This window comes from Copidosoma floridanum, unplaced genomic scaffold (assembly GCF_036245765.1).
Source record: "Copidosoma floridanum isolate Cflo_tuat_1 unplaced genomic scaffold, Cflo_Japanese_pri ptg000001l, whole genome shotgun sequence".
NCBI lineage: Eukaryota > Metazoa > Arthropoda > Insecta > Hymenoptera > Encyrtidae > Copidosoma > Copidosoma floridanum.
The window spans coordinates 788,266-810,010 of NW_028321878.1; the positions used below are offsets into that span (position 1 = coordinate 788,266).

At 34.6% G+C, this 21,745-nt stretch overlaps 1 protein-coding gene across 10 annotated transcripts in view; it reads right to left on the minus strand.

Moving 5' to 3' along the window:
* Positions 1-1,558: 1,558 nt before the first annotated feature.
* LOC106645189 (uncharacterized) overlaps positions 1,559-21,745 on the minus strand; it is a 59,306-nt gene continuing 39,119 nt past the window's right edge. For 8 of the 10 annotated variants that reach the window (XM_089592760.1, XM_089592755.1, XM_089592753.1 and 5 more), the window contains 5 exons: positions 9,945-21,338; positions 7,951-8,028; positions 6,568-6,960; positions 5,248-5,494; positions 3,409-3,487 (listed from right to left, as the gene is read on the minus strand). In XM_089592760.1, coding sequence (XP_089448886.1) covers positions 3,481-3,487; positions 5,248-5,494; positions 6,568-6,960; positions 7,951-8,028; positions 9,945-21,338 — 12,119 coding nt within the window. In that variant the 3' untranslated portion in view covers positions 3,409-3,480. Of the gene's footprint in view, positions 3,270-3,408; positions 3,488-5,247; positions 5,495-6,567; positions 6,961-7,950; positions 8,029-9,944; positions 21,339-21,745 lie in introns of those variants that run through there. The other 2 variants (XM_089592765.1, XM_089592762.1) reach the window with 2 other exon arrangements.

The following is a 21,745-nucleotide window of genomic DNA, read 5'->3' on the forward strand; positions in this document are numbered from 1 at the left end:
GTTTGAAAAACAATATTGAACATTAGATCAAACACCTTATACGTTTTGCCAAATCTTCCAGTCGCTTGGCTACTATCCTCACGTGTGACCCTTGATTGGGTTGCTCGGAGGGTCGAGCCGATTTTTCGTCACGTTCCGCAAGCTTTTGCTGCAATATGAATAAATGAAAAAAAATGCCAACTTTGCACCCAGTCTTCTGAAATCGAGATTTCCCTTTTCAACTACTTAGAAGTTTCCCGTAAGCGCCGGAATTAAATGTTCTTTCCTTGTGTTTAATTAAAGAAGGCTCTTGAAAATTTGAACTGCAGGTATACGTCCAAAAAGACTGGTATGGGGATGAAGTAAGTCGTGGGTGTTTCATCATTATAATTTTTATTTCTCATGGTTCCAATTAGAAAATTTAAGCTTTTTTTTTAATTTTTCAAGTGCGCGAGGAGAGCTGAGCGAAAAGTCTCCACTCGTAAAGTTGTTTCCCAAAGACAATGACAGCAGCCCCATGCAATTGCCCACCATCATTAGTATTCGTGTTCAGTAATCTGAAACAGCGCCACCTGCACCCCTGCACGGCAAGAATTGCAAGAAAGATGCGCTGCTGGATAACACGATTACATAGCCTGTTATGGGCTGCAAACTTTGTGTTAATTGTTTTTTATAGTTTTAATGCATTTTTCATACTTAAAGTATAGATTTTCAGTGTTAAGAATTTGTGTTAAACAGAAAACAATTTTTTGTTACATTATTTATTTATTTTTTTTTTTTAACTGTAAAGTAATAGTTGTTATCTGTTTGAAACAAACTCTTGACACTGAAAATCGATACTTTAAGTATCAATAATGCATTAAAACTACAAAAAACAATTAACACAAAGTTTGCAGCCCATAACAGGCTATGTAATCGTGTTATCCAGCATCGCCTCCTTCTTGCCGTGCAGGGGTGGCGCTGTTTCAGATTACTGCACATAGCGTGAGTAAGTACTGGCATACTAATATACATAGCTACAGGGTTATTTCCGGTGGAAACGGTTTGTTTTTGTTTTTTTGTCGATGTAGCTTTTTTGGCATTGCGGTCTTCGGGAAGCGAATTTTTAATTTATTCCCATGTCAACCCAAGTCTCCTGATGCGCCTAAAGTTTTAGTACTTAGATGAAAAAAGTCCCCCGTTTTTATCGATTGCAAAGGTAAACATGTTCAAGTTTAAAAATCGTTCATAGGCAGACGAGCAACCGAAACAAGAGAAGTTTCCGAGACATCATCAGTCAGCCACGGCTGGTAAGTTTTTTCCTCTTTGATATGCGATCAACATGATTTGGGAAGAACATCATTGACGTGTCAATTAATTTCATCTCCAAGCTTCATTTATCCGGAAGGACGAATGTATATACCTGATGATGCCTTTTTCAGCGAGTATTCTGGCTTCGACTGGAACTGTTCAAGGTTAGCCGTTATACCGTACGATAATAAATAAATAATAAATGATCACATTATGCGGTATCAATTGATACAACCAATCTCTGGTGATGAAATTCGCATGGTAAATAAGTATCACTAATAACCAGGTGTCTGCGAAAAAGCGTAAAATTTTATTTTTTATTTTCACACCGTAATCGGTGTCATTATAATTTTTCTCGTGCTGCTCACCGAAAGCTAAAGCTTTTCTTACATATAATATTCATGTATCTACATGTGTATATGTATTTGTATATTTATAAAACGGATGCATTTAGATTCATATATATATATTTATTTATACATATATGTATATATATATTTATTTATTTATTTGTATAGAATTTGAAAACGTTACAAATTAACAGCAACAACAACGATTGCTCGCTTGCACGTACACAATATCATATATTATATTTTATGTATATAATTTATTTAATCATACATTAATAGTTATACCGCTCGATTCGATTTTATACGACAGGGGCTGTGATATAAATGTATATATATTATATAAAGGATTGAGAATTAGAGAGTACAGGAGTAGCTTTGATGAGTAATAGGCTCGCATGCACACTTTTGTTGATTCGCTGTCCTCCATTCAAATGCTCAATACGTGTGCGCGCTTGTATTATGTATAATAGGCACTATTTAGCCCATCAATTGCTCATCGTCGGATAATATTTGAACTTATATAGCAAGTAAGTATACACCTCACATATACTTATTCGACGCAACCGCCGACTTGAGTTAACGCCCGCCGCAAGGCTCACAGCGCTCAACTGTTATTCAATTATTTAAACAAAAAAAAAAAAAGGAAATTCTCTCTCGAATTGCATATACAGAAGACCCACACAAAAGGTACTTGCACGCGAGTGCTCTATATTAAATATACATGTTAACGTGAGAGATGAAGCTCTTTGCGCAAAGATCAGCAATAAAAGCGGCCAATAAGCGATTATCGTACCAGTGAGCGCGCTCATGACAGGAGAGCCTCGAGCTGGCACGAAAAGTAACGGCTTGGAAAGATCCGTCATCGTTTGATTTTATGCGGCGCGAGTGGTAGCGAAACGTTTCGGGCGACAATTTTATTACGGGCACACGGGGAATATCCACACTTTCCCTTCTTACTCTTATGTTACACCGAAACTAGCTGTTTCATTATATTGGTCGATCAAATTAATTTTTTTCTATCTACTGGGTCGATAAAACTCTGGCTCCCATTTATGTTTGCCAGTCTCGTTCGATTGGATTACATTTCTCTTTTCAGCTGAGCGTACTAGCAAAAAGAAAAAAAAAAAAATATGTATTTGTTAAGATCCAAACAACGACCAACCAAGACTGACCAAAGATGTTATTTTTCATCGGGTAATAAAATTGTTGCTGGAAACACGTACAGTTATACCTTAGTAAGGCTATGTATAATATATATTTGCAAGCTTTGAATTTACGGAAGGAGCGGACAAAGGAAGGGAAGGAGCGTATACTAGCGAGTAAATAAATAAATAAATAAATAAATTATGATGAAGGGACACCGACGCGCGGGCTATTTCCGGCAGACTCCCGAGTCCAGAGTGTGCTCCCATCAGTGAGCGCGTCGGGATCTCGAGCTTCCGCATGTCATTGTACAGCTGCCTGTCGGTCGTCCAAAGTTCCGGGTTTGCACGCACTTTTCATTTACTCGGTCTAACTTAGCGATCCTTCCGCTCCTCCGTCATGAATTGGTCGACCATTGTCTGCATCGAATCGTCGGCTCCGCTGGTGTCAGCCTCCAAAGTCGTTGCCGTCGTTGTCGTTGTCGTTTTTATTATTTTCGTTTGGCTGCTGAAACCAAATGCAGGTTTTACTTCACTTTTCATCGCATGCTCGAAGCGTGACTTTTCTTTTTTCATTATTTCGTAATTTAATGGTGATTTTTTTTTTATTCATACGTATAATTATGGTCTCGAGACAAATCATATACCTTTCGTGTGTTTCCGGGTCGTCCTCGCTTGTAATCGTTTCCATGAAGGATGGTTCGTTTTGTTGCATAAAGTCATTTTCTGCGCATGAAAAAGTGCAAAATTATCATATGAGTGAAAAAAAAAAAAAAATTCCATCAAGGACGTACATCTTCCTTTCGAGAATTTTTACATCGTTATCACGGTTACATAATAAGTATATGTTTATTCTGCAAAAATTAATTTTTCAGCAGTTGCTCGTCTTTAAACGGTATTGGTAAGGTCGTATTAATCAGGAACATTTGTCAACTGCATTTCACTCTTACACACATCATGCCTACAAATAGGTTTCTTTGTACTGCAACTTTATGTAGCCACGCATAAATGTAAAAAATTACGACGCAGCCGAATTTCCGATATTTTTTTGTAGCTCTTTTAACTTTTTAGTAATTATCCACACGTTTGCATAATAACCTTTTCTTTACGTAAAATACGGTAATTTGTCTTTTTTTTTTTTTTTAATGAAAGTAAATAAATGTCTAGAAAAAATATACAGTGCTATATAATTTGTGATCGCGCACATCGATCAGTGAAAAATGTTTTGAGGTTGAAATTTGGTGACAACAATAGCAGTAACAATAGCACTTTAGAAAATAAAGAAACTGAATTTCTTTATTTGTGGCAATATTGAGGTATACAGTAACAACACGATGTATGTAATAACATCCGAAAGCAAATATTATTTCGACTGGGTGTGCTTGATTTGGACTTGATCACTTGAAAGCAAGTATTAAAAAAAAAAAAAAAAAAAAAAATATATATCTAAAGTGTAAACTTAACAGCTAACATTTTTTAGCTCACATTAGATAATTTAAAAAATCAAGATACGTCTTCAATAATATGGGACGTTGAAAACGCTTGACCAAGATATTTTAACAACGTCTTCATATCGATTTTGTTTTTTTTTTTCACTCGATAATACTTGAGTCGTGTAAATTGACACTATCAACTACAGATAACTAAACATGTATCGTAAACCTTGTTGGACCCTCTACACTTTAGCTTTATCTTGATTCTGTTAAAATCAAAGTTGTGATCGCTAAGATTATCTTTACAAAAAATCATACGTGAGTATTGTTGAAAATGATACAACAAATTATTATAAGAATGTATGTTCTTATGCTTGAAATGAAGAACACTGCTGTTTTTAATATGAATATATAGTATACATACATGCATACCGGCTGTACGATGTATACTTGAAAAAAAAAAAAAGACAAATCGGATGGTAAATTTTCACTACTGTTAAAACTTTTAACTACTTTTAGCATGCGTTCAATTAAATATACATAACATGCAAAAAATACCTACGAAAACATGCACCATACGAATTTACATACGTGTGTATCATTTATTGTATTATATACATTTTTTTTAATTGCTTTGCCTTTAATTAAGCCTAAACGAATGGAAATCTCGTTAAATCATTTTGGATCTTGAGTTGGTATTATCTGGCCATTTGTACAAGGTATGCGACGAGTCCTATGTAAGTTTTGTAAACTGATTAAATCCAAGAACATCGTTGGATCAAGAAACCAAAAATTTTATAATTATAAATATTTTCTATTAAAATGTAATTTTTAGCCCAAAAGTATGTATACTGTTTAAATTAAAAAAAAAAAAAACAAATTTTGTACGACAATAACAATAGTAATAATAATATTAATGGTTGTGGCGAAAATCGATGTTTGTAAAATATTTGTTAAGGAAATAGCTGAGCGTGTATAATGATGATAAATAAATAAGTAAATAAATAAATAAACAAATAAATATAACATGGTTCGAAAGAAAGAGAGACATACCCGGTATCTTTGAGTGAACTAGTGTTAAGGGCGTTGGTGACACTTTGTAAATCTTCTGGCTCCAAAAGGGCAATAAGGATAGCTAGTAGGACCACTAGGAGCGTGACACTGGCGCACAATATCCAGTGGGTACAGACGAATCTTTTACTCGTTACATTTCTCCTTTTTCTTTCTATAGCCTCTACGTAACTATCATCGGGTTGAACGCCACTCAAACTTTTCTTTTCTATGACATTACTTGTTTGTTCTGACACGTGAAACATTTTTTTATTTTTAAACATTATTTATGCCATAAAATTTTTTTAGATGTCGTGTCAGCTGTCGGAAATGTAAAAAATCGAATGAAGAAGAGCCAGTATAACATGATATTGATGAACAAACAGTAATGTTCGTGGGACCACCGTCGAATGCTTATAATAACATAGTAATGACGTATCACATTTTTAAAAGCAACCATTATCCACCACGCCCTTCACAGAAAATAAAGAGAGATATAGATGTTTACAAAGTCACTGAGCGTCCCCGCATCAATTAGAAAGCCTTTTACTACAAATGTATTATTATTATTATTATTGTTATTGTTATTGTTGCCATCGTTATTTTAATGAGCCCTATCATTATCATTGTTTAAAATTTTTATTAAATGCGATCCAATTAATGTTGTACAATTTAGTTTTTATGCGTTATCACCTGATCCCTCGTGTCATGACTTACAAACCATTGTCATGTACCAGTATGTCCTGAGATGAAAAAAAAAAAAAAAAAAAAAAAAAAATGTACCAACTTTGACCGTGTTTTGCAATTAGCTACCATGTTTCATTGTAAAGTATCGGTAAGCGTGGTACAAGTGACACCATAAACAATGCAGCGCAATAATATATAGTGATTATAATGATACGCCAAAGTAGTGATTTCTTTTTACTATCGTAAAAAAAAAAAAAAAAAAAAAAAAATGGTTTATCCTTATTGTGGTACGCAACATGGCCCATGAATAATGAATGCACATATGTACAGATACACAGTCACACAAAAACACAAGCGATTGTCTATGCATGTGCAAACAAAAATGCTTAAGCGGTTAATGGCCACACATTTTGGTATATGAGAAAGCACACCGCATTGGCAAGCTCAATGAAAACAAACGAAAGAACAAAAAGACACGAAGAAGCTGCAGCAGAGAGTTTGTACGTGGGTAACAGGCTTACACAATATTGTATATGTAACAAGATGTAAGCGAGTTGTGGCGAAACAACGAAGAGAGAGGAGGGGGGGGAGGTATAGACAATGATGGTCTGTGTTATGGTGTGATGGGTCTTGTACCTTGGTCGTCCTCCATAGGCGAGAGTTCGGCGCCTTCGTGGAGCGCAACGTCCGAGCCGCTCGAGCTGCCCAGCGTGCGCCTCTTGCCCAGGGAAGTTCTCCTGCGCTGGGGCGAGCCATCGCTCTCGGTGTCGCTGGCGCCGAGCCGCCTCTCATGCGCCGAGCCCGGCGACGCGTCCACCGACACCTGGCCACCCGTCTCCCACAACTCGAGTCCGCAGCTCGGGGCGCTCGCCTCCCCCGACCCCTGGCCGCCGCGTTTCTCCCGCGACTCCTCGTACTGGACCCTCGTCGTTTCAGGCGGACTGTTCTCGCAGAGCAACTCCGGCCGCCGGTGCCCGGACACGATGGTCGTTTCCGTTATCGTCGTTGTCGTCGACGATGTTATTTCCTCTGCCGGAGTGCACCTCTTTATAGTCCCGTTACCACATTCAGCCGATCGGCTATCGCGATCTGACCCACGATCCAATAGCAACAGTATACAAATGAGGTGTACGTATAAGGAGCGGGGGGGGGGGACAGAGCACACAATATTTACACGGATGTAAGTATGAACAATCAAAATGAGTTGACTAGGGGGTACAGCCCAACCAGCCATTGTACAGCCACAGTACGCCCGCCCCGACAATGCCTTTCCCTAGATTTTTCATGATGGTTTTTTTTTTTTTTTTTTTACCACTAAAGTCTATAATCTATATGATTTCAACGTATAGTATACGTAAAATGATGGGAAAAAAAAGAGAGAGCCAAGAGCAAAAGTTTTGCAAGGAAAACTTGTTCCGTTGACTTAACTGAATTTACCCGTACTGGATGGTATATGTGAAAATGAAATTAAGGCGAGTTAAAAACCCAATAACAGGTATACTCATTCAATCAAGTTGTAGAGCTTTTCCTTGCAAAAAGTGTGATTATTCATTCATGATTAGTCAACACTGTGTTAGGATTAGTAAATTCAAACCATTTAATCAAGTTGTGTTCAAAGTGTTTGCCTGTTTTTTACCAAAAGGTACGCCGATCGTGCAAAAGATGCACATGTGAAGAGCACACTAACTTAATTATTTTCTCTACATTTTATTTTCTTCCGTAAGTACCAAGAGCCAGAAAAAGAAGGAAACTTTCGCGTTGAAATATAATATGACGATGAGCAAACTGTGCACGTGGAAACTAGTTAACAGTATACCTTTTGAATAAAATACATGCCACAATGGGAATGAGTGTATGAAAAGCGTCGATAAATGAGATAACTGCTAACCAAACTATGAAAGATAAAGCTAAATATAACTGAGGGAACCAAATTTTTCATCCGTATGTACACGCATGTGTACACCCACACACAAAAATTCGAACGTCACTTACGTATTATCTTTTGTTCTTATGGCTTACCTGTTTCCTTAGCTGAAGGCTGAAGCTCGCGGTTGGCTAAAATTACTTGAGCTCGTCTGGCTGCTTCGTCGGTGATTTCTACAAAGAACAAGCCAATGCATGAACATTAAAAATACTTTGCTCTGTGCTCAGCGATTACTAATTTATAATGTAAGATTGACATAAAAAGTCTGTGACGTAAGTATCGAGGGGATAATGGATTAGATCATGTACGGATGAATGACATTTTTATAGAGATTATGCACTCCACGGCCGGTGATGCTCGGTCCTGGTCCTTGCTCATATTGCTAAAAAAAAATCACTTATTTTTATAAGGTAAGTGTTACGTGCATCTTGTACAGTCGTCACCTGATGGAAAGCAAATGAAACTTATGAACAACTTCAGAGTATGACATTCGAACGATCTTTGTTTAGGGTGACTAATTTACAGTAGCTTACACTAAAGTACACTTATTGAAAGTTGAAAAAGAAAAATATAAGGCTAAGCAATAATAAGCCTTTAAATAGTGGCATAAGCCGAAAGCTGAAAATAAACATTAAATTGATCGTTAAAATATCATTTTTTACTGCGTACAATGAAGTAGTCAAAAGCGATAAGGTCGAACAAGCCACGAAGTACCTTTGAAAAATAAAATTATAGTCATTTCCAATGCCTTGTCATCATCAGTGCTGGTGCTATTGCTTCGATTAATATTGCTTCATATGCCAGTAGCTTTTTGTACTGCGTGTAATAATAAAAAATAGATGTATGAAATGAAAAATTTTTGAAAAGGGCTTTGCTTTATTTGTTTTGGCATATTAATAGATTTAATGTCTTTATGACGTAAAGTATGTCCAGTGGTGCCAAACTTAATGCTATAAAACAACACAATATTAAAATCTTAAAATCCTGTTAAGATTGAAATTTTTCGGTAGATGTACTTATGGGTGGCAACTCTAAAATAATAATGTAGAATTTTATAGGTCGACAAAAATGAGAGCATAATATCTATAGCTCGTTAAAACTTGAAAAAGCTCCATTACCGTATTTTCAAGTAGTATACTTTGGATGCTATAATTACTAGAAAATATTGATTTCTTGAGATATGTGTTTTCAAAGTTTTACTATATTATTAATTTTTTATTAAATAAATAATTTATTTTCCTTAATAGTCTAAAAATGCCGTAGTTACTGGATAGAAAATAGAGATTCCTAGTGTTGCCACCCCTTTAGTTACTGGTAGTAATAAAAAACTCTGCTGATTAACGTATGATAGACTTTATGCTACTCAAGAATAAAAAAGTATAAACACAACGTTAACAATTCGTAGACCCAAAATTTATGGGACGCTAAGCAAGCATGAAATTAGAGCACATAATTTTTTAAAATAATAATTTTTATTATTACTTTACTATTATTATTATTATCGTCATTACGATTGTTACATTATTACTGTAATTTTTATTCTTGCAGTTTACTCTTTTGTCACATGCAAACAGTTAATCGTGACGGCTCATCATACTGTTCATTATTAAATAAATTATTTTTTGATAATTTTGTCTGTTATAGGAGAGCTAAAAATTGATTTAAAAAATTTTAAAATTATGTGTGTACTACTAAATTGATTTTTTTTTTTTTTTTTTGAGGATTCAACTTACAAAATTATATTTTTTAATTAAAAGCGTACAATATGTGAGAGCACATTTTCAATGATAAGTAAAAGTACAAACACAAAAGTGTCAACTTGTGGTAAAATTTGTTTACAGAAAGTAGATTCATACAGTAATAATAAAAATAATAATAACAATAATTATTATTATTATAAATTTCAATGTGCGAATGAACAAGGAATAATGAGTTTTAAGATTATAGATTGTTCTTAAATTCTATCAATGAATAACATGTATGGCTATGGGAATAGGTGTGTACGCACATATACAAATGGATATAAATAAATGTTCACTTATGCATAAATATAGTTATATATTAGAAACACAATTATTTCAAGTTATACCTTGTTGGTTACTGTCAGTGAAATCGGCAGGGCTGGGTGTCGGGGTTGCTATCTTACGTACAGATTTTGTAACAACTGTACTAACTATTTGATGTGCTCGAGGCTCAGAATGTGACGAGCTACTAGAAACATTGTTTTCTACCCTTACAACGGTTACCGATTTCGATTCAATCAAGCACGTATCAATACGACTAAGCTCTTGAGCTGAATTAGAGATTGTAAGCTGATGCTTCGATTGATCATTATTGACGAGCTCTAGATCACTTGACAAAATTGGCAATTTTAATTTACGATTAGATTTTAAAATAACGTCATCCTTCACGTTATCAGTACTGCTTGTACTGGGGTTGACATCGTAACTACCGGTTCGTCTAGCCTCATTTGATTCTCTTTTAGTATCTGTCCAAAATTTCTCAGTCGCGTCTTTTAAACCTTCAGCAGCATGATCTACTTCCTGAATTATTTTGTGTGTGGCGCCTTTTGTTTTCTTCACAATTCCCGATATGATGCCACTTTTTGAGGCCCCTTTCCTTTTATCCGTTTGCTTTCCGTTTGTTACTTCAGCTTCGACGCCGTTCTGATCATCAATTGGCTTCGAACCAGTAATATTTGTTTTTAAAAGGGGAACATTATTTTCTGAGTTCATGGCAGTACTCTGTAAGTCTTCAAGAAATACAGCTGTTAAATTCTTCGTGTTTGATGGGTCAATTTGATGTAAATTTTTAGTTTCTTTGACTGCGTCGATACGAGTAATTTGGCTGACTGCCTCATCATTAAAATTTTTTAGGTCATCGATAACTTTTTCAGTAAAATCTTGCGATGCTTTTTCTTTTTCAAGAGGTTCTTTTTTCTCTTCATCGACAGACTCCTTAAACTCATCATTTGAATCTCGAGAGGCATCTTTAGTACCTTTAAAAATACTGGAGAAAAAGCCTTTACTTTTATCTTTTTCTTTTTTTACCATTAAAGTTGTAGGCTCCGACACATTTTCGATTTCTTTGGAAGGCTTATGCTTCTTACTTGCAAACATAGATTCTTTTTCAATAGCTTCAGATATTTCTGTGGCTTTACTTTTGATTTTGTCCTTGCTCTGTTTGCTCTTGCCTTTTACATCGGATAATACTTGGCTAACTTCGTCAGCAACTTCATTTTTGGCAGAATTGATTTTTCCTTCAGCTTCTTTTACAAATTTTTTTTCTTCTTCGAGTGTTTCTTTTTTCGTGTCATCAGAAAACTCCTTTACTTCATCAGCTACACCCTGTGTTGTTTGTTTTACAGTATCGATAATACTGGACAAAAAGCCTTTACTTTTGTCTTTTTCTTTTTTAGCTTCTGAAACAACAGATTCTGCCATTTCTGTGATTTCTTTAGAAGTTTCATGTTTAACATCAGTGGCTTTTTTTTCCAAATTTACAGATATTTCTGTGGCAGCATTTTTTATTTTTTCCCCAATGTGTATATCTTCATTTTTTAAATCGGTATACACATCCTTTACGTTTTCTGCAACTTTATCGTTATTAAGAATAGTTCGTAAGTCTTTATCTACTTGAACTTCCAAATCTTTTTCACTAAGCCTTCCAATATTTGTATCTACAGTTTTATCACTTTTTTCTTTATCGCTCAATTTTTTTTTATTCTCAATGGATTTCGTTTTAATTTCATCGGAAACTTCTTTTAATTCATCAGTGGCGTCTTGAGATGGTTGCTTAGGACCTCTGAATATTTTGAAAAAATAGCCTGTGCCTTTATCTTTTTTCTTTTCAGGGGCTGGATTGGTAGAATCCACTGGTTTCTGGACTTCTTCAAAAGTTTTTTCATCGAAATGCATAGCTTCGTTGTCAATAAATTTTGATGTTTCTGTGATGTTGTGTTCAATTTTTTCCGTAGCTTTTTCCCCCTCGTTTTTAACATTATCGTCTGAATCATAAATTTTAGTGTGGCTGGGTTTCGTCTCTAAACTGCTACCATCTTTGATTTTATCACTACTAACTTCCTCGTTGATGCTGTCACCCTTAGCTTCAGCATCTTTAATTACTTTTTCGGCAAAGTCTTCCGTGTTTCTTTCGACTTTACGAGCATTTTGTTCTACTCCATCAACAGCACTTTTTACTTCATCCACTATATCTTCGGTTTTATTTTTTCCACGGCCAAAAATATCAGATAAAAATCCTGCACCTTTATCTTTTTTCTTTTCCATCGTAGAAACGGAAGCATCGGTTGCCTCTTGAATTGCTTTAGATGTTTTATGTTGCAAATCTTTTGCTTCTTTTTCTATGCTTTCAGATACTTCTGTTGCTTTGCTTTTAATTTTGTCTTTGCTCTGCATGCTTTTGTCTTTTACATCGGATAATACTTGGCTAACTTCGTCAGCAACTTCATTTTTAGCAGATTTGATTTTTTCTTCCGCTTCTTTCACCAACTTCTTTTCTTCTTCAAGTGTTTCTTTTTTCGTATCATCAGAAAATTCTTTTACTTCATCAGCTACACCTTGTGTTGTATGTCTTACAGTATCGATAATACTGGTCAAAAAGCCTTTACTTTTGTCTTTTCCTTTTTTAGCTTCTGAAACAACAGATTCTGCAGTTTCTCTCATTTCTTTAGAAGTGTCATGCTTAGCGTCAGAAGCTTCTTTCTCTAAATTTGTAGATAATTCTGTGGCAGCATTTTTTATTGTCTGGATATCGTCAAAAGTTTTTCCATCAAAAGTCATGGCTTCGTTCTCAATAAATTTCGATGTTTCGGAGACATTGTGTTTAATTTTATCCTTAGCTTTTTCACCCTCGTTTTTTACATTATCAACTGAATCAGGAATTACTTTTTCGGCAAAGTCTTTCGTGTTTCTTTCGACTTTACGAGCATTTTGTTCCACTCCATCAACAGCACTTTTTACTTCATCGACTACATCTTCAGTTTTATTTTTTCCACGGCCAAAAATATCAGATAAAAATCCTGCACCTTTATCTTTTTTCTTTTCCATCGTAGAAACGGAAGCATCGGTTGCCTCTTGAATTGCTTTAGATGTTTTATGTTGCAAATCTTTTGCTTCTTTTTCTATGCTTTCAGATACTTCTGTTGCTTTGCTTTTAATTTTGTCTTTGCTCTGCTTGCTTTTGTCTTTTACATCGGATAATACTTGGCTAACTTCGTCAGCAACTTCATTTTTAGCAGATTTGATTTTTTCTTCCGCTTCTTTCACCAACTTCTTTTCTTCTTCAAGTGTTTCTTTTTTCGTATCATCAGAAAACTCTTTTACCTCATCAGCTACACCTTGTGTTGTTTGTTTTACAGTATCGATAATACTGGACAAATAGCCTTTACTTTTGTCTTTTTCTTTTTTAGCTGTCAAAACAGCAGATTCTGCAGTTTCTCTGATTTCTTTAGAAGTGTCATGCTTAGCGTCAGAAGCTTCTTTTTCCAAATTTGCAGATATTTCTGCGGCAGCATTTTTTATTTGCTCCCCAGTATGCATACCGACATTTTTTAAATCGAAGTATACATCCTTTACGTTTTCTGTAATGTTATCGTTACTACGAATAGTTTGGAAGTCTTTACCTACATGAACTTCCAAATCTTTTTTACCAAGACTTTTAATATCTGCACGTACAGTATTTTCTTTTCCTTTATCGCTTAACTTTTTTACATTCTCCATATCTTTGATTTGAGTTTCATCGGAAACATCTTTTAAATCGTCAGCAGCGTCTTGGGATGGTTGCTTAGAACCTCTGAATAATTTGAAGAAATATCCTGTGCCCTTATCTTTTTTCTTTTCAGGCGCCAGAATAGTAGAGTCTAATGGTTTCTGGATTTTGTCAAAAGTTTTTTCATCAAAATGCATGGCTTCGCTCTCAATAAATTTTGATGTTTCTGTGATGTTGTGTTCAATTTTTTCCGTAGCTTTTTCCCCCTCGTTTTTAACATTATCATCTGAATCATAAATTTTAGTGTGGCTGGGATTCGTCTCTAAACGGCTACCATCTTTGATTTTATCACTACTAACTTCCTCGTTGATGCTGTCACCCTTAGCTTCAGCATCTTTAATTACTTTTTCGGCAAAGTCTTTCGTGTTTCTTTCGACTTTACGAGCATTTTGTTCTACTCCATCAACAGCACTTTTTACTTCATGCACTATATCTTCGGTTTTATTTTTTCCACGGCCAAAAATATCAGATAAAAATCCTGCACCTTTATCTTTTTTCTTTTCCATCGTAGAAACGGAAGCATCGGTTGCCTCTTGAATTGCTTTAGATGTTTTCTGTTGCAAATCTTTTGCTTCTTTTTCTATGCTTTCAGATACTTCTGTTGCTTTGCTTTTAATTTTGTCTTTGCTCTGCTTGCTTTTGTCTTTTACATCGGATAATACTTGGCTAACTTCGTCAGCAACTTCATTTTTAGCAGATTTGATTTTTTCTTCCGCTTCTTTCACCAACTTCTTTTCTTCTTCAAGTGTTTTTTTTTTCGTATCATCAGAAAATTCCTTCACTTCATCAGCTACACCTTGAGATGTTTGTTTAACAGTATCGATAATACTGGACAAATAGCCTTTACTTTTGTCTTTTTCTTTTTTAGCTGCTGAAACAACAGATTCTGCAGTTTCTCTGATTTCTTTAGAAGTGTCATGCTTAGCGTCAGAAGCTTCTTTTTTCAAATTTGTAGATAATTCTGTGGCAGCATTTTTTATTGTCTGGATTTCGTCAAAAGTTTTTCCATCAAAAGTCATGGCTTCGTTCTCAATAAATTTCGATGTTTCGGAGACATTGTGTTTAATTTTATCCTTAGCTTTTTCACCCTCGTTTTTTACATTATCAACTGAATCAGGAATTACTTTTTCGGCAAAGTCTTTCGTGTTTCTTTCGACTTTACGAGCATTTTGTTCCACTCCATCAACAGCACTTTTTACTTCATCGACTACATCTTCAGTTTTATTTTTTCCACGGCCAAAAATATCAGATAAAAATCCTGCACCTTTATCTTTTTTCTTTTCTATCGTAGAAACAGAAGCATCGGTTGCCTCTTGAATTGCTTTAGATGTTTTATGTTGCAAATCTTTTGCTTCTTTTTCTATGCTTTCAGATACTTCTGTTGCTTTGCTTTTAATTTTGTCTTTGCTCTGCATGCTTTTGTCTTTTACATCGGATAATACTTGGCTAACTTCGTCAGCAACTTCATTTTTAGCAGATTTGATTTTTTCTTCCGCTTCTTTCACCAACTTCTTTTCTTCTTCAAGTGTTTCTTTTTTCGTATCATCAGAAAATTCTTTTACTTCATCAGCTACACCTTGTGTTGTATGTCTTACAGTATCGATAATACTGGTCAAAAAGCCTTTACTTTTGTCTTTTCCTTTTTTAGCTTCTGAAACAACAGATTCTGCAGTTTCTCTCATTTCTTTAGAAGTGTCATGCTTAGCGTCAGAAGCTTCTTTCTCTAAATTTGTAGATAATTCTGTGGCAGCATTTTTTATTGTCTGGATATCGTCAAAAGTTTTTCCATCAAAAGTCATGGCTTCGTTCTCAATAAATTTCGATGTTTCGGAGACATTGTGTTTAATTTTATCCTTAGCTTTTTCACCCTCGTTTTTTACATTATCAACTGAATCAGGAATTACTTTTTCGGCAAAGTCTTTCGTGTTTCTTTCGACTTTACGAGCATTTTGTTCCACTCCATCAACAGCACTTTTTACTTCATCGACTACATCTTCGGTTTTATTTTTTCCACGGCCAAAAATATCAGATAAAAATCCTGCACCTTTATCTTTTTTCTTTTCCATCGTAGAAACGGAAGCATCGGTTGCCTCTTGAATTGCTTTAGATGTTTTATGTTGTAAGTCCACAGCTTCTTTTTCTATGTTTTCAGATACTTTTGTTGCTTTGCTTTTAATTTTGTCTTTGCTCTGCTTGCTCTTGCCTTTTACATCGGATAATACTTGGCCAACTTCGTCAGCAACTTCATTTTTGGCAGATTTGATTTTTTCTTCCGCTTCTTTCACCAACTTCTTTTCTTCTTCAAGTGATTTTTTTTTCGTATCATCAGAAAATTCCTTCACTTCATCAGCTACACCTTGAGATGTTTGTTTAACAGTATCGATAATACTGGACAAAAAGCCTTTACTTTTGTCTTTTTCTTTTTTAGCTTCTGAAACAACAGATTCTGCAGTTTCTCTCATTTCTTTAGAAGTGTCATGCTTAGCGTCAGAAGCTTCTTCTTTCAAATTTGTAGATAATTCTGTGGCAGCATTTTTTATTGTCTGGATTTCGTCAAAAGTTTTTCCATCAAAAGTCATGGCTTCGTTCTCAATAAATTTCGATGTTTCGGAGACATTGTGTTTAATTTTATCCTTAGCTTTTTCACCATCGTTTTTTACATTATCAACTGCATCAGGAATTACTTTTTCGGCAAAGTCTTGCGTGTTTCTTTCAACTTTACGAGCATTTTGTTCCACTCCATCAACAGCACTTTTTACTTTATCGACTACATCTTCGGTTTTATTTTTTCCACGGCCAAAAATATCAGATAAAAATCCTGCACCTTTATCTTTTTTCTTTTCTATCGTAGAAACAGAAGCATCGGTTGCCTCTTGAATTGCTTTAGATGTTTTATGTTGTAAGTCCACAGCTTCTTTTTCTATGTTTTCAGATACTTTTGTTGCTTTGCTTTTAATTTTGTCTTTGCTCTGCTTGCTCTTGCCTTTTACATCGGATAATACTTGGCCAACTTCGTCAGCAACTTCATTTTTGGCAGAATTGATTTTTTCTTCCGCTTCTTTCACCAACTTCTTTTCTTCTTCAAGTGTTTCTTTTTTCGTATCATCAGAAAATTCTTTTACTTCATCAGCTACACCTTGTGTTGTATGTCTTACAGTATCGAAAATACTGGTCAAAAAGCCTTTACTTTTGTCTTTTCCTTTTTTAGCTTCTGAAACAACAGATTCTGCAGTTTCTCTCATTTCTTTAGAAGTGTCATGCTTAGCGTCAGAAGCTTCTTTCTCTAAATTTGTAGATAATTCTGTGGCAGCATTTTTTATTGTCTGGATATCGTCAAAAGTTTTTCCATCAAAAGTCATGGCTTCGTTCTCAATAAATTTCGATGTTTCGGAGACATTGTGTTTAATTTTATCCTTAGCTTTTTCACCCTCGTTTTTTACATTATCAACTGAATCAGGAATTACTTTTTCGGCAAAGTCTTTCGTGTTTCTTTCGACTTTACGAGCATTTTGTTCCACTCCATCAACAGCACTTTTTACTTCATCGACTACATCTTCGGTTTTATTTTTTCCACGGCCAAAAATATCAGATAAAAATCCTGCACCTTTATCTTTTTTCTTTTCTATCGTAGGAACGGAAGCATCGGTTGCCTCTTGAATTGCTTTAGATGTTTTATGTTGTAAGTCCACAGCTTCTTTTTCTATGTTTTCAGATACTTCTGTTGCTTTGCTTCTATTACTACGAATAGTTGGTAAGTCTTTATCTACATAAACTTCCAAATCTTTTTTACCGAGACTTTCAACATCTGCATGTACAGTATTACCACCTTTTCCTTTATTGATTAATTTTTTTTCATTCTCAATGGCTCTAGTTTTAGATTCATCATGTTTCAAATCACTTTTGGCGTCTTGAGTTGGATGCTTAGTATTTCTAAAAATACTAGCTAAAAATCCTTTACTTTTATCCGCTTCGTTTCTTAGTGGTGATTCAGCGTCATCTACGGCTTTTTGCATTTCTCCCAAAGGTTTTTGTCTAGTAATATCCATAGCTTCTGTCTCAATAAATTTAGTAACGTCTGTGAAAGTATCTTTAGGGTTATCTTTGGTTTTTAAATTTTTATCTACCTTTACTTTGTCACTATGGTTATTGTCCCTTAATTTCTCAGTATTATCAATCGTTTTTTGAGCAAAATCTTTTATTTGTTTTTTATCTTCAAGAGCTTTTTGATTGGTTTCATCAGCAAATACTTTTACTTCATCCACAATATTGTCAGTTGTATGTTTTTCACTTTTAGAAGGTACAGAGCCTGTATGGTTGTTTTTTTTTGCCACTTCTGGAGTTCTGTTGAAAAATTTTTTTTCAACATTTATAACTTCTTTCTCAACATTATTGGATAATGTTAAGGCATTGCTATTAAGTGTATCTTTTTGGTTCTTGCCGTTACCTTCTTTATCATTGAATATCTCTTCAATTTTTTCTTTAGTCACTGTATATTTTTTATCCATGGGTAAATTTTCATCTGTTCTTTCAAGCTGACTTTTATCCTCAGTGCTCATGTTATTGTTACCGTACTTTGGATTTTTAACTATTCTTTCTTTAATATTTTTTTCTTTTTTTTCTAACCCTGTTAATTTTGTTTGTTGCCCATCAAAAGCGAGCTCTTTTTCTGCATCCGCAGCTGCTTCTTTACTTGCTTGTTTTAAGTCTTCAAGAACTTCTAAAAAGAAGTTGCCGGTTTTTTCTTTTTTCTTTTTTGGTTTTTCTTCTTTCGAATCGACTGAACCTGAACGATTATCAAGATTGACTTCAGTCCAATCATTTTCAAAGTCTATTTTTTCATCGGTTTTCTTTGGTATTGCTCTTACATCAGCATCCTGATATTGTTCATTAGACTTCTCTTTGTCGTGCGATTGTGGGCCACTGAAAATGCCAGATAGAAAATCACTAACTGAACTTTTAGCTTTTGCACTTTGAACTTCCATATCTTTCTTTTCTTCTGTGTTTTTTTCAGATTCTGGTATTTCTCCAGGGTTACCATGATTTGACTTTTCTTGTTGTTTTCTGGATTTATGTCGAGTTTCGTCAACTTGTGCTTTAGAGGAGTGTTTTTTATCTTTATTTTTCAAAATACCTTTATTCAGAGCACTACTTGCTGACGCATTATCTTTTTGTTCTTCATGAACTGGAGCTTCTGAGGACTTGTCAGTTAAAGCCTCTAAGGGTTCAATGTTGATGTTGCTTTTCATATCATCTAAAAACTCTTTCGTGACTGTGATTGGGTCACTTGTAGCTGTTGGTTTTATTTCTTCTTGTTTATCAGTTTTTTCAACTTTTTTTTTCAAATTTGTTTGTGTTTCATCACCAATATTTTCTTTTTTACTTTTATCATTATCAGTAACTAACTTTTCTGTTATTTTTTTGGTGTCTTTTTTATTTTTTCTCCTTGAGTTTTCTTGAACATCAACAACTTTACCTACAAAATTCTTATTATCTTTAAGAGAAGCCATTTTTTCTTCTTCAATTATTTCTCCCTCTCTCTTTTCCACACATTGTATTTCATCTTTTGATACTTCTTCTGCAGTATTTGTAACACTGTTTAAAATATTCGTGAAAAATCCAGTTTTTTTTTTATTTGCTCCACTTTTTGATGCTGTATCTACTTTTTCAACATTATCGATAGGAATTTCGAATTTCTCAATTTTTTTCCGGTCAGTTTTTTCACTTCCTTTTGGATGTTTTACTGAAATTTCTTGATGTAATTTTGCGTCAGGTGCTGTTTCTTTGGATTTTGATTCAACATCAACGATCTCATTAGTTTTTAAATTTTTACCGTGTAAATTGTCTTTTTCGGCAGTCACTTTAGATTTTTTGGATTCTTTTTGTTTTTTAACATTCTCTCTTGCTTGTTTCTCTTCTTCAATGTCATCTTTTCTTGTTTCATCTGCAAATTCTCTTACGTCCTCCGTAGTACTTTTCAAAATTTCCGAAAGAAAATTACCTTTCTTTTGTTTTGTTTTTTCATCTCCCAGCTGGGCGCTGGTTTTGTTTATTGGTAAATCATTAACCGTTTTATTATCTTTCTGTTGCTTCACATTCTTTTCGATCACTAATGGAGTTTTATACAAATAAACAGATTTATATGGGCAAGCATCAATTACACCAGCAATATTTTTACTGTCTTCAAGAAATTTACTGGTTGTTGTTTTTATGTCTTCCTCGTTTGCAGCTTTATTGCTCCCAGAATCAGTTAATGAATCATTTTTATTACTTTTTGGCTTTGCGGTCACTTTACTTTCACTTGTAACATTTTTGTCAAAATTTTTAACGGCTTCAGTCTTTGGGTCATGAGATTTCGCTGGACTTGCTGTATTTCTAGATGAAATTTTACTATCAGCACTAGTATACTGATTTTCACTAACTATTTCGGTCTTAGAATCTTCAGGTTTTCCATTGTTTTTTGTAATCTTTGGTGAAATTTTATCAGCAGGATTGTATTGATTTTCATCAAGCAAATCCGAAAAATTTTTCGTATCTTGTAAAAATTTATTAGTTAAAACTCTAGTTTCTTTTTCAGCAGCATTGGCTTTGATATCTTTTGAATCACTCGCATCTTTAATATTTGGTTTTTTATTTTTCGTCTTAGGACTTTTAAATATATTCAAGAAACCACCCCCCTTTTCACTATTTTTCGTTTCATTTGATGCTTCACTATTTTCAAGTTCATCGTTGACATTAGAAATTTTTTCTTTACTACTGCCACTAAAATCGTTAGTTTCTCGAATTGTGTGTGGCTGTTCTTCAATATTTGCGTCGATCAAATCAATATTTTTCCAAGCAGGATTATCAAAAACTTTAGCATGTTCTTGAGTGCTGTGGCCAACTGGTGAAGTAAATTTTTGCGTCTTTTCATCATTACCACCATCACTTCGGTGCGATGAGTCATGAGAAGAGCCTTTTTTTCTTGGACTACTCTTAGGGGAACCTATGAATTTATTTAAGAACCCTGTGCTCTTTTCTTTACGATCACCGTCGTCAAGTTTCTCATTTCTCGACGCCTCTGATCGTGAATCTGTCGTTCCTGCGGACAATTTTTCGTCAAGTGTCGTAAGACTCGAAGTTTTATTCATGTCATCCAAAAATCTAGCCGTAGCTAATTTCAAATCATCATCACTTCGATCCAAGGGTTTCTCTGTAGAATCTTGGGATTTATTTTTTTTAGATTTTTCTAATTTGAACATCCCAGAAAACTTACTGTTTGATTTATCTTTATCCTTTTTACTTTTACTCGGCGAATCTGGCAATTGCCTAGCATCTCCAGACACTTCGTTTTTGGGGCCAGCTGATGATTTCTGTTGCTTTGATGGATCGACTGATTTGTGATCTTTCAAAGCATGTTCTTTGCCCGCACGTTCATTATCAACGTCAACAAAATCGGTAGTATCGTAATCTTTTTCATCGTTCCCGATTTTTTCGATCTTTATCGTTCGGCTCAAGCGATCGCGATTACTTTCTAAAGTGTATTGCGGCTGATCAACAAATTCGCTAGTTGTGTCCGGCACTAAATGTTTCTGTTGCTTCAAAACATGTCTTACCTCGGGATTTTTTTGCACATCAACATAGTCATCACTTAAAACCACCGACCACCCTTCCTTTGTTAACAACTCGCTTGTCTCTTTCTCAGCGTCGTCTTTAACACCTGTTGATTAATTTTAAAAATTTTAGCTACTCCAACATCGACTTTAAAATACAGAATCATTATTATGATCATGTTTTCTCAGTCTGTATTCATTAGTATAAGCTGATGTTTGTTCTCGATCGCTGCTCTTGTGATGATGTCTGTTAGACTTTTACACAAATTTTGTGCAAAGTGTGAAAACATAAATATGTGTATAGTATAGATATGCTGTGCAGTAGTTACCGCCATGGTTAACGAAAATGTAGCTTGCCATTTACAAGATAGTACAATGATGATGAACAAAGCCTTTTTCATGGCATCAGCTTATAAAATAAGTTACAATTTTACAACGATGCGCAATGACGAGATTAATAATTATAATGAAAATCCTTCTTACATTAAACATTTAAACAATGTGGAGCTGTGTT